Raw genomic sequence first — 15,620 nt, forward strand, 5'->3', positions numbered from 1 at the left:
CAGTAGTAGTAGGTAGGAACATTAGGTAGAAACAAGTGGTAGGAGCCTATGAAAATATCACTAATGTTGCCCTCTGCCAGGAGCCTGTTAAGGATAAAGCTCTGAAGACTAAGCAGCACAAGAGTCCACCAGTTATGGAGACATTGGCCACGTTACTCCCTTGAGGAAGTTCCCAAAGGGAACAGGCATCAGAGATGGAGAATGATTAAGGTTTGAAGATGAGAGATCATTTATTGAGAGAAGAGAGTAGGCAACAGGACACAACTCATGAGAAACAGCTGTCAATAGGATGGGAGAGAAAAATCACTCCATCAACTTCTGCCATGGAATTGATAGGGAAGAAATTATGCATCAAAGAACAGAAAAGAGCCAGATGAAGGGTTCAGAAAGAAAAGATTTACACCATGTCATATCAAATGCTTTGGAGAGGTCAAGGGCAATAATTTTTACCAAAATCCTTGGGAGTGGAGGACCTGAGTTGACTCATATGGGAGAGATCACCAGCTGACCTAGCCATGCAAAATCTATATGGCGATTAAAAAGGGAATGGGATTCTGTTTGAGAAGTTTGAGAAAGAGTTAAGGAGAGTTTCACAGACCTTGGAGACAGCACAAGTGAGAGCAAAGGAGGAAATAGAGTCAGAGTGTCTTTTTTTTAAAGGGATGGATTGCTCCAGGGTATGCTTCCAAGTGGGAAAAAAAGTAAGCTACACTTCACCATCAGGTGAGCTCATTCTGCACACTTTACTGCAAAATTATTAGCAGAAACAATCACATATTTCACACAAGCAAAAACAATCTATGGCTGAGACTGACACAGGAGGCTTGGTTTAAAGCTCTAGCTGAGAGTCACAAGCCTGCAACCACAACACTTATTGCTTCCTACCTCTGGTGGGCTTCATTGTTGTTGCAATCCTAAGTTCTACATTTTCTAGCCCGAGCACAGGGGAATGAAATTCATAAGCATTGCTATCTGACAAGGGAAGGCCAGATTATTCTGGGGTCAAAGAAAATGGATTTTCAGACCTAAGGCTGACACACCACTTTATCCATACCCCTTACTTTTCCATTTACATTAAGTGCATTATTCCTTTCTAAGTGTATTCTAATTCTCTATTCCTATTCCAGCCTCTCCTCACTCTAAAATCTTATCGTACCAACAGCCATGTCTTTTGTACCATCATCCCCCATCACGTCTTTACCAACTTTATTCTTTGTCACAATCAGACTCAAATTTGTATGGGACATCTTTCCCTCAACCACTCACTATTTCTGCCTCCTTCTGATACATCTCATTATTTTCCCTTAAAATCTCATTAATTCTTCTAGAAAGATCCTTATTTGTGTATGTGTCATTAATTGGAACAAATGTTTTCAATCTTTCTATTTGAGACCATATTCTACACTTTATGTCCTCTTGTCATCACTATTTTCAGGAAGAAATAGCTTCTTACAAAATCTCTTTCGTTCTTCCCTAATATCCTTGTCTTCATTCTACTAAACTGTTCATCTTCTACAACCTATGCCAACAGTGCAATGCATTGCTGTATACCTTTGTGGAAGTCTCAATAAACACTCTTTAAATGCCTCCACACACCTCATTATCATGTAGTACTGCTTCATCAATAACAGCTAGATTCTCACTTATTCTGAAAATGAAATGTTACACTTTAATTCATTCTATTTCCTTCCCATTTTTCATCGTTCTCACTTCAAGTCCTAGACGATCTAAATTAAAGGTTAATTTGAATGTTACTGCACCTGGTAAGTCCACACACAAAACCCTCAAGACCCATAAATGCTACATACCACATATTCGAATCACCTGCTCTGAGGTTAATAAAACCATTGAAAATATAAAACTTTTAAAACTTTACATATTTAATACTCATTATGTACACTGAAACAACATATCATACACCATGATCAAATGAGAGAAATGAGGTTTCATAATCTACTATTCTGTGACACCTTATAAAAGATCAGTGACAGTCTTCTTTGTAGTATCGAAGACCACAGTAGATACAACTATGGGTTCCTGGTTCATCCTGAAAAAAAATTAATAAATACACAAGATAAAAGTAAAATACAAAACATTTAATATTCTCCTTTTAATTTTCATAATAACTTCTATTTGTATGAATTAAGGCAGCATTTCATGAGGAAAAGTAAAAGAGAAGTCTTTGATCCCACATCAAGACGGCATCTATAACTAAAACTAAGACAGTATTGGCAGTTTCTCTTAGTAAGCTAGAAAACATCAAATATCTGTGCTACAGTTGATCTTCGTAATCTAAATTTCATTCTGGCTTATTTCTGGAATGGTCACTTTCACTTCATAAGTTATCATGGGTTATAATAAGTGTAGCAGTTAGTGTTCATGACTGTGACACTTCACGAGCTGCCCAGATTTAAGGGCTGATGTTCAAATCCTGGTGTTGGCAGTCAGTCCATAGTCATCACAGCTGTTCATCCATCCCTAAGGATTGGTCGCTAAAATGGGCACTTGGTGTAGGCCTGGGTACATGAGTCAGTTGTTATTCGCTGATGACACAGCGCTGGTGGCTGATTCGGGTGAGAAACTACAGAAGCTGGTGACTGAGTTTAGTAAAGTGTGTGAAAGAAGAAAGCTGAGATTAAATGTGAATAAGAGCAAGGTTATTAGGTACAGTAGGGTTGAGGGACAAGTCAACAGGGAGGGAAGTTTGAATAGAGAAAAACTGGAGGAAGAAGTATTTTAGATATCTGGGAGTGGATTTGGCAGCGGATGGAACCATGGAAGCGGAAGTGAATCATAGGGTGGGGGAGGGGGCGAAAGTTCTGGGAGCATTGAAAAATGTGAAAGTTGAGAACATTATCTTGGAAAGCGATAATGGGTAAGTTGGAAGGAATAGTGGTTCCGACAATGTTATATGGTTGCAAGGTGTGGGCTATAGATATATTTGTGCGGAGGAGGGTGGATGTGTTGGAAATGAGATGTTTGAGGACAATATGTGGTGTGAGGTGGTTTGATCAAGTAAGTAATGAAAGAGTAAGAGAGATGTGTGGCAATAGAAACACTGTGGTTGAGAGAGCAGAAGAGGGTGTTTTGAAATGGTTTGGTCACATGGAGAAAATGAGTTGGGAAAGATTGCCTTCACCCTCTCAATCAATACCCTCCCATATAATTTCCCAGGAATACTCAACAAACTTACACCTCTGTCATTTGAACACTCATCTTTACCCCTCTGTGGTGTGGGGGGAGGGAGGAGCACAGTCATGGCTTGGGGTGGAGGGGGTTGGGTTACAGGGAGACTGGGGTTCTAGTGGTGGTCAGGACTGGCATAAGTTTGTTGAGTATTCCTGGTAAATTATCTGGGAGGAAACTGATTGAGAAGGTAAAGGCATGTACACAGCATCAGATTGGGGAAGAGCAGTGTGGTTTCTGAAGTGGTAGAGGATGTGTGGATCAGGTGTTTGCTTTGAAAAATGTATGCGAGAAATACTTAGAAAAGCAGAGGGATTTGTATGTAGTATTTATGGATCTGGAGAAGGCATATGATAGGAATAATAATAATAATAATCTACATACAACTGTGGCAGCTTCCAATGTTTCTCCATAGTCAAAACTTACGCCACAATCATTCAACCTGGCTCTCATCTCAAGCAATGCCCCTTCATAAAAACTTAATAACCACTGTAACATCAAACAACTTTGATGAACTTCCATATAAATGCTGTATATACATTCTTCTCCCTCTCTTAAAAACTTTCTCCACTATTTGCTAATCCACAAAAATCTCATCTAAACATCCTCTTCCTCTCCAACACCAACTGCATTCTCCAACAAGGATGCTGAGTGAAGAAATAAAAGCTTAGCAAACTCATTTTCCCTTCTACAAAATGAGACACAAAAATCAAATCTTTAGTTAATGATCTACACTAGAAAGCTATAAGAAGGTTTGTGGGAACTTTCTCGAATTACGAACATTTTGGATAATTTTCTTTTTCATTCATTTGTCCACAGTAACCTTCACTTAGTCTTGCATACTTACCAAATTAATAAAAATCCTTGGATGACCTAATGCTCCTGGGGCTCCATCACAGGAAACAACACGGGCTTGAACAGCTTTGGGAGGCACTTCCTTAATCAAGTTGATTGCCCAGCGTTCATTTGTTTGTCTAGGAGTCATCTCAAATCGTGCGTTGCGGTAATCATCATCTTTAAATTTCTGAAATAAAAAAAGAACTTTGATTAAAATCTTATACCATATTCATTCTCATTTACTTTAAAACTGAACAAATCACTCATTAATTCAAGCTAATAAGGATGTAAAGCTCAACTAGACTCTGACCAAACCATAACATCAAGTGACTGGTCATGTCTGCTGGTACCTCTGATACGTGATTACACAGACTTATTCAATAAAGAAAAATAAGCTACTGGCGCCCTACAGGGAGTCACCACTTCGGAGAATCGTTCCACAGAACAATATGTATAGAAAACAACCAAGGCGAATTTGCTTCCTTGACTAATTTGAAGGTATGTCTCTATGAGGCAACTGTCCTGTGTTGACTGGCCACAAGGCCACTGGAGGCAATGACCCTAGTTGGTTTCTTCGCTTCATAACTGAACATATACAAGGCTGCCTCTTGCTATCTTTATCACCAAAAGCTACAGGGAGGTTCACTATGGGGGCCTGCCAAAATGATGAATGATAGGCTTGACCCTATAACTATCCATACGGAAGCTAAGTCAGAACAAAAAAGTTAAACAAATTACAACCCACAGTAACATCACCTGGCCTGTGTGAGTTGGCCTGTTGTCCTGGGTTGCACCAGTCGTATGAACGGCCTTGCTAGAGTCCTTTCTCACAACTTGTGGTAACAAACTCAACCTACGGGCAGATAACCTAGCAATCCTTGTAGACGCCATTTTACTCAGTCTGCAGATCTATTCCTGTCGTTCCCAGATTGTTATTATACTCTGCGCATGCGCCAATCTATGAGGCTACATCGATGACTTTAGTCATTTATTATAGAATTCTTATTTCATGATAATTTTGTTCAACTACTTAAATCTAAATTAATACGTCTTTTCGGACCAAAAAATAAATCAACTTTGAAGGCAGATGTTTCCCAGCATTAATGTCTCAACCAAATTGTCAACTCTTGAGCATACTGCTTATAACCAAGTCTGTTGAAATATTTATAACCAAAACCATTGTTCCTGGTGATAGAGGAAAAACAGTCCCACTCATGAATCTCCTGCTTGTATGAGGTAACCAAACGCGGCGAGAGTGGTGCATGATTATTTATTTGTACTGTACAGGGAGGGAGTTTTGAAAATTCTCTAACATACAACTTATTAGATTCATGAATCCCGTGTGCATTAACCTCTTCTAATATGTTCCATTCATTCATCACTCTTTTACTTAAAAAACACTTCTTTAGATTTTTTTAGCAAGTTTCTTGTTCAATTTCATAATGTGTGCAATTATTATTTATATGCTGAGAGTTTTACACTCGTTTTGTCCCGTTTATTAACATTCTATATATGTGCCATGTCTTTACGCCTGTATGTGTATGCACACACACGCCCTGGCCTATGTCAGGTGAGTGAATCCTCTTCTTTATGATGATAGGATGATTGAGATCTGACTGTGGACCATAGTTTTTTTTTCATTTCATGTAGTGCAAAGGCATGTTAGATTAATCTCCATCCTACTGTAGTGAAATATCTCATGAAACCAAGCAGTAGAGCACTGACAAGGGATACCTCACCTCCCTAATGAAATTTAGCTGAAATAGTCTACCCAAGACATTAGTAGAGCTCTAATATTATTGATTTTAAGAAAGATACGTTTCAAAAACTTTTATTAGCCACGGAAAATCTTTGTATTTGATAGCTATACTATTTTCTCGCTAGTTCTAATTACAAGAGGTCTCATATGAGAGAGAAGAGAGAGAGAGAGAGAGAGCAATTATCATTATGGTGCATCAGTAGCACATTGCATTTCTTATCATGTTTGGTTGTAATAAGAAAAAAGAGCTATAATTCTACTTTTACTTGTTAGTAAATAATTTCGATTTTAATACTATTCAGATTTTTCTGCATTTGGGTAGCTGTTTAGCACAACTCTTGAACTCACAGTAAGTAGCATAGCGTTACCAAACTGAAATCTGCAGAACCAATCCAATGATTTAATGATATACGTTCTTACGACAATCCACTTCAATTGATTTCTATGGCTGAAAGAAAAATGTAGTTCATAAACAAGCTTCCCCTTAAACTTTCATTTCTATTGATTTCATTTTCTATGTCAATAGGAAAACAATGCGACTCTACTGCCCTCTGCCGCAGGAATTCTTAATATAAAGTAGTACGAGAAACTTTCGCTAAAAGTATACAATTGGGTCATTAAAGATTTATATACAAATACCTAGTGAGTATTATATTAATATATAGATAAGTTTAATGCAGTTTAAAGACTCAAAATGGGTTTATTTAAAATAAAAATTTCATTGTTTGGAGTTCGACCTTCTGTATTACTCCGCCATGACACTTGTTGTGGACAGTGATTCACCATCGAAATACATTACATTAGCAAAATTTTAGAAAATGACTCGTGACTTATGAAAGTGTTCTATGAAAATGTAGTAGTGAGTGTGTGACACCGCCATGGCCCGGTATGGGAGTGATCCTGCCGCAGAGACAAGCCGTCTGCTGCAAACCCTCAATCTATACAAGTCTGAGGCCGCCCACTCCAATGGTGGTATGGGTGGTGAGAGTCAGGCTGTGGGTCATGCAGGGCCAAGAGAAATGACCTCAGCCCAGCAGGACGGAACGGGCTACGGGCGCATACTGACCCGGGCGGCTGGCAACGGAGTTAATAGCGCAGGCGCAGTGGGCAGCGCAGACGCGGCCGGGGTCCACCACCCGCGTATCGGCGCCATCGAAAGTTTAATCAAACAGGGGACGGACATCCCCACCACTCAACCCCCGCAAGTGTATGAAGTGCTAGATTCTCGCAGAGTAATTGCTGCTTCCAAGTTCGCTACGCCCAAACAACCTGACGCGGTGGTTGTGTCTAGCTCAGCGGCCCCTGTCCAGGTGGTCAATGGGGGAGTGACCGCCGCCCCTGGCTTGGTTACTGGTTCTAGCCTGGTCACTGCCCCTGGTCTGGTCACCACTCCTGGCATGGTCACTGCCCCTGGCCTAGTCACTACTCCAAGCCTGGTCACCACTCCTGTCACAACTACTGCCATTGTCGGCTTTGCTCACATCACCCCAACTACTGTGGTCAGCAGTAAGAGCAGCGTTCATGTTGTCAATGGTGGAACCAATGTGCCTAAGCCTATCAATGGACAGTCTCTCTATTCCGGACATGTGCGCTATGAACCCCCACCAATATATGGTAGAAATAATATTAATAACTCCACTCATTCAAGCCCTCGCTCTAGTCTGAGTGGTGGTAGTCATGATTCTCTAAACTCTGGACAGAACTCTCGAACCATTCCACCGTCTGTGACTCATCATTCCAGTGAATTTGTTGTGAAACCTAATTTTGTAGGACAGTTACATACATACGAAAACATTAATGCATATCATCATTATGGACCGCAAGGTAGCTTAGCAGCTACTATTATTGAAAATAAGTATGCCAGTCCACGCTCTAGTATAAGTTCCCAGGACTCAAAGCATTCCAGCCCAAGGAGCAGCTTAGTACATTCCTTGCAAGGTTCTAGTCTAGATCGGACAAGTTTAGCCAGTCAAACTATTTTGGAAGAGGGCAGTTTGCACAGGCCCACAATAGCAAATAAGCATTTACCCCCTCGTATTGAACAAGACTTAGAAGGCAAGCAGTTTCTCATTCCAAGAAATAATGCATATGTTGAAGAAAATGCTAGACATAGTTCGCAGTGGAGTGTGAGTAGTGACTCGGTTAGACATAGAGGCATATATTATGATGCAATTCCACCACCCCCTATTCCACCTCACTCCCTTGGCTTAACTCGACCAACACTTACCCCAGTAGCAACTCCAAGCCCCACTGCTCTTCCTCCTCCCCCACCCTATCCTGGGAAACCTCCTAGCTTAAATTCGGTGTCATCAACAGAAGCAAGTGAATCTTCTGTATCTCTTGGAAATTCTCGTGCTACACCTGTAATCTTCCCTTTAGTGACATCAAACCATAATTATGCAAATATTGAAGTGCTAAAGAGTGTTAGTGGAGCTGATCCACCACCACCACCACCCTATCCATCCTCTGTTGTGCGGCAGTTCCAAAATTTGAGCCTCTCCAGTAATCAGAGTCCTTTAGGAACAAACTCTCCTGTCCCATCCACTCCATCGACTCCTTCCACTCCATCGACTCCTCAGAGTTTATTAAGGGCAGGAGGAGCACCACCTCCCCCACCACCACCATATCCATCCTCAGTGGTAAGGGCAGCCCAGCAACAGTTTCTGGTCCCTCCTCCACCACCTCCGTACCCATCATCAGTGGTGAGAAGTGTCACCTCTGTACAGTCATACGTTCCCACCACCATAGGTTTAATCACTGGACAAATAGCTCAAGTTCCACCTCCACCTCCACCCTATCCATCAACAGCAGTGCGCAGTGTGGCTTCTGGAGTAAGCTACAACCACATTAGCAATATGAGCCATAACAGTAGCACAAATAACTCGTTGAACACTCCGAGTGACCGCTTGGCACAATGGCAGCACAAATTGGGTAGTGGGGTGCATGCTACCCAGCAGCCACCGTCTTCCAGTGTATCATCTGTTCCTGCAAGCACCACCACAGGCCATGCGCAGGCCGCACCTCCACTCTCAACAGCCAAGGCTGTTAGTGGCAAGAATCTACTACCTTATAATGTTACAGCAAAGTCAATGGTAAGTACACAAAGAAAGTCTTCTTAATGTGTTTTCAAAACTACTCATTACTGAATTGATAAGATGAAAATGATCAGGATATAGTTGTCTGCAGAGCGATGTTGGCCTACATTTGTTATTAAAGTGATTCATTGAGTTATTATAGGCTCTATATTTTTTTGTGGTTTGATCGAGTGAGTAACGTAAGGGTAAGAGAGATGTGTGGAAATAAAAAGAGCGTGGTTGAGAGAGCAGAAGAGGGTGTTTTGAAGTGGTTTGGGCACATGGAGAGGATGAGTGAGGAAAGATTGACCAAGAGGATATATGTGTCGGAGGTGGAGGGAGCAAGGAGAAGAGGGAGACCAAATTGGAGGTGGAAAGATGGAGTGAAAAAGATTTTGTGTGATCGGGGCCTGAACATGCAGGAGGGTGAAAGGAGGGCAAGGAATAGAGTGAATTGGAGCAATGTGGTATACCGGGGTTGACGTGCTGTCAGTGGATTGAATCAAGGCATGTGAAGCGTCTGGGGTAAACCATGGAAAGCTGTGTAGGTATGTATATTTGCGTGTGTGGACGTATGTATATACATGTGTATGGGGGTGGGTTGGGCCATTTCTTTCGTCTGTTTCCTTGCGCTACCTCGCAAACGCGGGAGACAGCGACAAAGTATAAAAGAAAAAAAAAAAAATTTTTTTGTGATTTATTTTATTGCAGCATGTAAGTAGACAAAAATAGATAATACATTTGCAATGATTTTGGTCGATGTGGATCTTGGCCTATCTTTTTTTTCATATATGCACCATTTCTTGCGTTAGCAAGTTAGCATCAAGAATAGAGAACTAAGCTTTAGGGAAAAATACTCACTTGGCCCCCTTGTCAGTTCCTTCTTTTGGAAAAGTGAAAACTGGAGGTGATGATTTCCTGCCCCCTGCTCCCAGCCCTTTTAGTTGTTCTCTATGACATTTAGGGAATACAAGGGAAGTAAATGTGAATAAGAGCAAGGTTATTAGGTTAAAGTAGGGTTGAGGGACAAGTAAATTGGGAGGTAAGCTTGAATGGAGAAAAACTGAAGGAATTGAAGTGTTTTAGATATCTGGGAGTGGATTTAGCAGCAGATGGAACCTTGGAAGCAGAAACGAGTCAAAGGGTGGGGGAGGGGGCAGAGGTTCTAGGAGCCTTGAAGAATGTGTGGAAGGTGAGAACATTATCTCAGGGAGCTAAAATAGGTATGTTTGAAGGAATAGTGGTTCCAACAATGTTATATGGTTGCGAGTAATGGGCTATAGATTGGGTTGTGCAGAGGATAGTGGATGTGTTGGAAATGAAATGCTTGAGGACAATATGTGGTGTGAGGTTGTTTGATCGAGTAAGTAATGAAAGGGTAAGAGAGATGTGTGCTGATAAAAAGAGTGTGGTTGAGAGAGCAGAGGAGGGTTTATTGAAATGGTTTGGTCACATGGAGAGAGTGAGTGAGGAAAGATTGACAAAGAGGATATATGTGTCAGAGGTAGAGGGAACGAGGAGAAGTGGGAGACCAAATTGGAGGTGGAAAGATGGAATGAAAAAGATTTTGAGCGATCGGGCATGAACATACAGGAGGACGAAAGGCATGCAAGGAATAGAGTGAATTGGAACGATGTGTTATCCCGAAGTCGATGAGCTGTCAATGGATTGAACCAGGGCATGTGAAGTGTCTGGGGTAAACCATGGAAAGTTATATATATGCTGGAAAACCTGAAAATGAAACACAGTGAGTTCCCAAGTGCACTTTTGTGTAATGATTACCTTGTCAGGGGAGATACAATGATGAGATAGAAGACGTAGAACAGTAAGTTGATATACAAAGAAAAGACGTAGTTAAGACGCCAATGGTTTACCATATAAAACTTATTTCAGAATATCCTCACTAAAGATACACTACCTCATATAAACTGAGGTTCGCTGAGCCTGAAACACTGAGCACTGAAGGCAAATTGTTTGCTATTTATTATTATAGTATTTTACACTGAAATGTGGGTAGTTTCAGCAAAAGTATTTATAATTCCATTCATTCAAGATAATTAGGATAGAATATTATTGTAATACAACAGTTTGTATAACAGTAAATCATTTGAAAAGTGATTATGGTAACATCTTTTGAACAATGAAAGTGAAAGGCGATTGTTTTTGTCATGATTTTATCCCACTTTCCTCTGTAATGCGTATGTCATTTTAGCAAAAATATTACATTTCCATGAATGTATTATATCAAGCACAGTATGAATAGAATATGATTGTAATATAAAAGTGTTTAACAGAAAACTATTAAAAAAATGGGTAACATCTCTTGAGCATGGGAAGGTTAGGTAGTCTTTTGTTTTTTATATTTTATCCTATTTCACGTTAGACTTTGCATTTCAGCAAAACTACTGTTTATTTCTAGAATATATTTATTCAGGCACAGTTAAGGTAAAATATACTTGTGATGTAACAGTTTTTTAACTGAAAAGATCAAAGAAACGTACTTTCTGATATGACAAAGCCCTGGTCATGGAGGCTTTGTATATAATACAGCGTTATGGTTTCTTTTGATTTACAAGTGTTCATTTCTATAAATACTGAAGACAACAAACAAATACCACTTTAGGTACTTGCATGACTCTCATTCCAAAAAAAGACCAAACAACTGATACTCTCTCCCTCAGCCGTACCAAAAATAGCCTGACGGCATCTTTCATGTTAATCTCGTTCAATTTTTCACATTTACTGGTATTTTCTACTTCACATTGCCTACATCAGGTAAACTACAGTAATTGAGGTTAGAGATACTGTTATAACTTTGATTATTGGCAGGATACTGTTAAAACCAACTTACCCTACCATGTTTTAAGTCAGACTATTTTTTTTTTCTCCATTTCTGTTCATTTTTTTTCTATGGGGTTTTCACAGTATTCCCTGTTATAGTAGACTGGTTTAGGTACCAATATGATGCCAGCTTTTTTGGGCATAGGTCTGGTTATTCAAGATATGTTGGATATTGTTCTGGATAGTCATTTCCTCTCAGTACAGTTCATGTCTCTCTGGACCAAGGAAATAACATCATTAGTTGTACGTATTGGCTTTCACTTGTACATTTTATTCAGTTATAACAAATAATCACTTCCATTGAACTTTTCACTTTTATTTTAGACTGTGTATGAATTTTTTTTTCAATTTATCAGCTGCAGTATTGAAATTTAGCTTATAAATCTTTTCACAATTTCATAATTGTTTGTTTTGTATAAATTGCAAGTTTCTTCCAGTACAGCGTATAATGTTGCTAACCATCTCGACATTGATTTTATTGGCCAGGATCAGTGTACTAACATCCACATGTTGGATCCTTCAAACAAAGAATGTATTTCTCCTTAACAGACTTTTGAGCATGTTGAGAGATTTACCAATAAGAGCAGTCGAAAGTAACACCTAGAAATTGATGATAAATATCCTGACCACAGTCATTGCTGTTATTTGTGCCTCCTCAGATGTTATGTTCACAAATATCTCAAATCTAATTGTCTTTTTACCTTGCTTTTTAGCTCTCAGCTTAACAGCTCAAAGAGGACCCAAATGTTTGTGCTGTTTGCTCTCCTTGTAATGTTTTGTGTAATCATCCTATCAGTTCAGTAAAACATAATTGCCATATGTAAATGCAGTTGCTATTTAGTATTTAAGTGTTATTGTTATGCTTGAATTTTTCCAACTTAGTACCCATAGTTGCTAACTATTATGTAAATGTTATTGCTACACTTGCATTTTTCCAACTTAGTACACATAGTATTAATTTACATGATTCACAGTTTCCACTTTTAGAGTCATTCATAATTGATCATCACTCATTAATTACAATATTAATAGTAAGGTTAGGCTAAGATTGCAAGGTCGATGTGACTCTGTCAGTCATTTCATGTATTTGTAGTTTTTATGTGCGATATTTTTGTGTATTTAGCTATATAGTCCAGTTGAATAAATAATCAAAGAATCTATAAATCATCATCTCATTTTTACTCTAATATAGTGATTAAAAGAATGGGCTGAGATCCACTTAGGCCAGGATCATTTTGTGTGTACAGTTTTTTGTGTTTATGTAATGCATGTACTAAGGTTTGATAAATCATCAAACTGGCTATCATTCATTGCATTATTATTACTCATTGTGTCACAGCGAGAAAGGTGATCTGAGTTCCATTTTGGCTGAGACTATGCACAGATTTTTGTTTGCATATGTATTGAGATAGAGATCAACTAAGAGCTATCAGTGATTGTCTGATCATCATTCAACATTAGTCATAGTAAATGTGGGCTGTAATCATTTGTCATATATCTATCTGTCATTCGTTTTACCTCTTTGTAGATTTCATCTGAACATTTGCGTCATTACTCATTGATTACTGTATTCATAAGTATGGGCTGAGATCTGTGTGGGCCAAAATTTATGGATAATCCCAAGTGAAACAAGAGTGTAACAGTGAAGACTATTGCATTTAAATGCACTAAGCACATATGGCTTTGATAGTAATGAGATAAGAAACCACCTATGTGTCTCAGTCATTTACTTCCTGTTCATGTACAGCTTTGCTGCATAGCTATGTTAAACTCAAGTTACAATTTACTTTTCATGGATGAGAAAGCCCCTTGGACCATAGCAGTAGTCTGTATATATGTATGAATACAAGTACATCACTGATTTTCTGGCGCTCTTGGTTCCAAAGCCTTGTCAGATTAACCATTTTGCTGGACCCATCTTGGTCATGTAATGATGATTCATCAACACACTCTAACCCACTAATTCTACATCTCCCATGTGTCTAAAGTATACCATGGACTGCTAGAAATTTAAATTAAACAAATATTAAATGTTTGAGCACCCTAAGATGGTCAGTCTGTCCTTAGATTGTTTGAATCCAGTGGCGTATCTAGGGTATGGCAGGTAGGACAGGTGCCCTGGGTGCCACTTGAAGTGGGGCAGCAGTTGCGTAATGGCTTCCTGGATCCGGACAGTGATTCGGATCTTAAAGATTTAGATTTCTTGACCATGAAAACATATCTTTGGCATTTGGAATCACATTGATATCATTATTAGTTCAATAGTTATTCACAAAAATTGATAATTCTGTAATAGCATCCTGGATTCAGACATTGATTTGAATCACTCCCAAAATCTAATCAGTTGGTCCTTTTGTCATTTCTGACTTTCCCTGAAAATTTAATCAAAATTTGTTCATAACTTTTGTCGATAGTTGCTCACAGACAAACAAACAAATGCTAGTAAAAACATAATCTTGGGGGAGGTAATGATGATAAAAAATATTGGTGTTATATGTTTGGACAGGGTGCAATTTCAGGTACTGTTTCCCCTAGTATGTTTTTCTCAGCACACTTTATTCATGGAAATTCCATAACGCCTCTTGAATCTTTAAAGCCATCCTTCACTACAGTCATGCTCATGTTGTAATTTAAGTTCTTTATTGAACAACTTAGCCTGGTCCATTATCATGCTACCTGACAAGTCCACTCCATCATTCCAACGCTGTCGTAACCATTCCATCATCACTCAGTCGTGCTAAGGACTCTTACCGTCTTCCATAGTTTTTCTAATTGTCATTTCTTTCTTGGAATCGCTGTCTGCATAGAATTTCAATATTTTCCTTCTTTGCTTCTTTATATCATGAACAGTTGATGAACCAATACTGTAGATGTCACACAGCTTATGCACTGAAACACCACGGTCCATTTTTTCAACAGTTCTGCTTTATCTTGGATCAATATGGACTAGTGTTTACGTTTGACACCATGACTGACACTCTTATATGTCTTCGAAGCCATAAGCAAAAGAAGCTAAGAATCTCACAGAATTGCGATATAACCACCGAGTGCAGTGTAAAGAATATGAATAAGCATGCCCTACACACCACCATCTGTGGCCACCCAGTAAACTGTCCTGATGGCCACAGTAATTTTAAGTTCCCTCACGTAATTTTGTCTGGACTAAAGGAGATGCCAAACCATCAGTTGCTGGAAATTCGGTGGTGTGCCTGTATGTATATTTCTGTGATAAATGAGAATGTCCAAAAATGAGCAGTCTTTGGTTCTTAATTCAGTTTGTGACATACCAGTAACATTTAGGTGTCAGGTGGATATTAAGTACAAGTATTTACTATTGTTTCTTATTCTGTAACCATGGTCAAATTTTATTGTTTTTGGTGTGCTGCCTCCTTCATTTTATAGCTTATTAGATTTGGGCAAATTTATTTTTTTGTTTTAGATATTTTATCAGACCATTTACTAGAAATGCAGTTATCACTTGAATGATAGTATCCTTTCATAATGAAAGTTCATCAAAGGAGGACCACATTTGAAGGATGAAGGGAAATGTAGTTAGAAAAAATAGCATTAGTTTACCAGTTTAGTTACGTACTATAACTGCATTAACTTTGAATATTGCATAATTTACTTTGTGGAGCATGGTTTATTGCATTATACTGCATTCCATTCCCTATTATTGAATAAAACACTAGTGATGAGGTGTATGAATATCAGAGAAAATGTGGGGCGTACTAATGTGAATTTAGTTGAACCACATATGACCCCAGTTTTATTTCAAAGTATACCAGAAACAGTATTGATTGTCAACAAGCGGACTGCAAACCAAGTGGCTGTTTGAACTGCCACCCAACCCCCTCTATAGGAGCCCTTTCACGCAATCCCCATCAGCTCACCTTATTAACCCTTTAACATCCACACACTTC

At 39.1% G+C, this 15,620-nt stretch overlaps 2 protein-coding genes across 6 annotated transcripts in view; one reads left to right on the top strand and one right to left on the bottom strand.

Annotated features, from left to right (window-relative positions):
• Nucleotides 1-1,856: 1,856 nt before the first annotated feature.
• Nucleotides 1,857-4,964, bottom strand: ND-13A (NADH dehydrogenase (ubiquinone) 13 kDa A subunit). The gene is made up of 3 exons (XM_071684342.1): nt 4,780-4,964; nt 4,034-4,210; nt 1,857-2,047 (listed from the first exon to the last, which is right to left on the bottom strand). The coding sequence occupies exons 1-3, from the start codon at nt 4,912-4,914 to the stop codon at nt 1,982-1,984; spliced, it is 378 nt and encodes a 125-aa protein (XP_071540443.1). The 5' UTR covers nt 4,915-4,964; the 3' UTR covers nt 1,857-1,981.
• Nucleotides 4,965-6,516: 1,552 nt separating this feature from the next.
• Nucleotides 6,517-15,620, top strand: part of jub (LIM domain-containing protein jub) — a 119,095-nt gene continuing 109,991 nt past the window's right edge. For 2 of the 5 annotated variants that reach the window (XM_071684337.1, XM_071684335.1), the window contains exon 1: nt 6,517-8,874. In XM_071684337.1, coding sequence (XP_071540438.1) covers nt 6,661-8,874 — 2,214 coding nt within the window. In that variant the 5' untranslated portion in view covers nt 6,517-6,660. The remainder of the gene's footprint in view (nt 8,875-15,620) is intronic. The other 3 variants (XM_071684334.1, XM_071684336.1, XM_071684333.1) reach the window with 2 other exon arrangements.

This window comes from Panulirus ornatus, chromosome 38 (assembly GCF_036320965.1).
Source record: "Panulirus ornatus isolate Po-2019 chromosome 38, ASM3632096v1, whole genome shotgun sequence".
Classification (NCBI taxonomy): Eukaryota; Metazoa; Arthropoda; class Malacostraca; order Decapoda; family Palinuridae; genus Panulirus; species Panulirus ornatus.

Coding starts and splice junctions, on each gene's coding strand:
- ND-13A (XM_071684342.1), bottom strand. CDS start 4,914: ATGGCGTCTACAAGGATTGCTAGGTTATCTGCCCGTAGGTTGAGTTTG. Junction 4,211..4,779: donor GGCCAACTCACACAGGCCAG/GTGATGTTACTG, acceptor TTTTTATTTCAG/AAATTTAAAGATGATGATTA. Junction 2,048..4,033: donor CAAGGATTTTTATTAATTTG/GTAAGTATGCAA, acceptor ATTTTTTTTCAG/GATGAACCAGGAACCCATAG.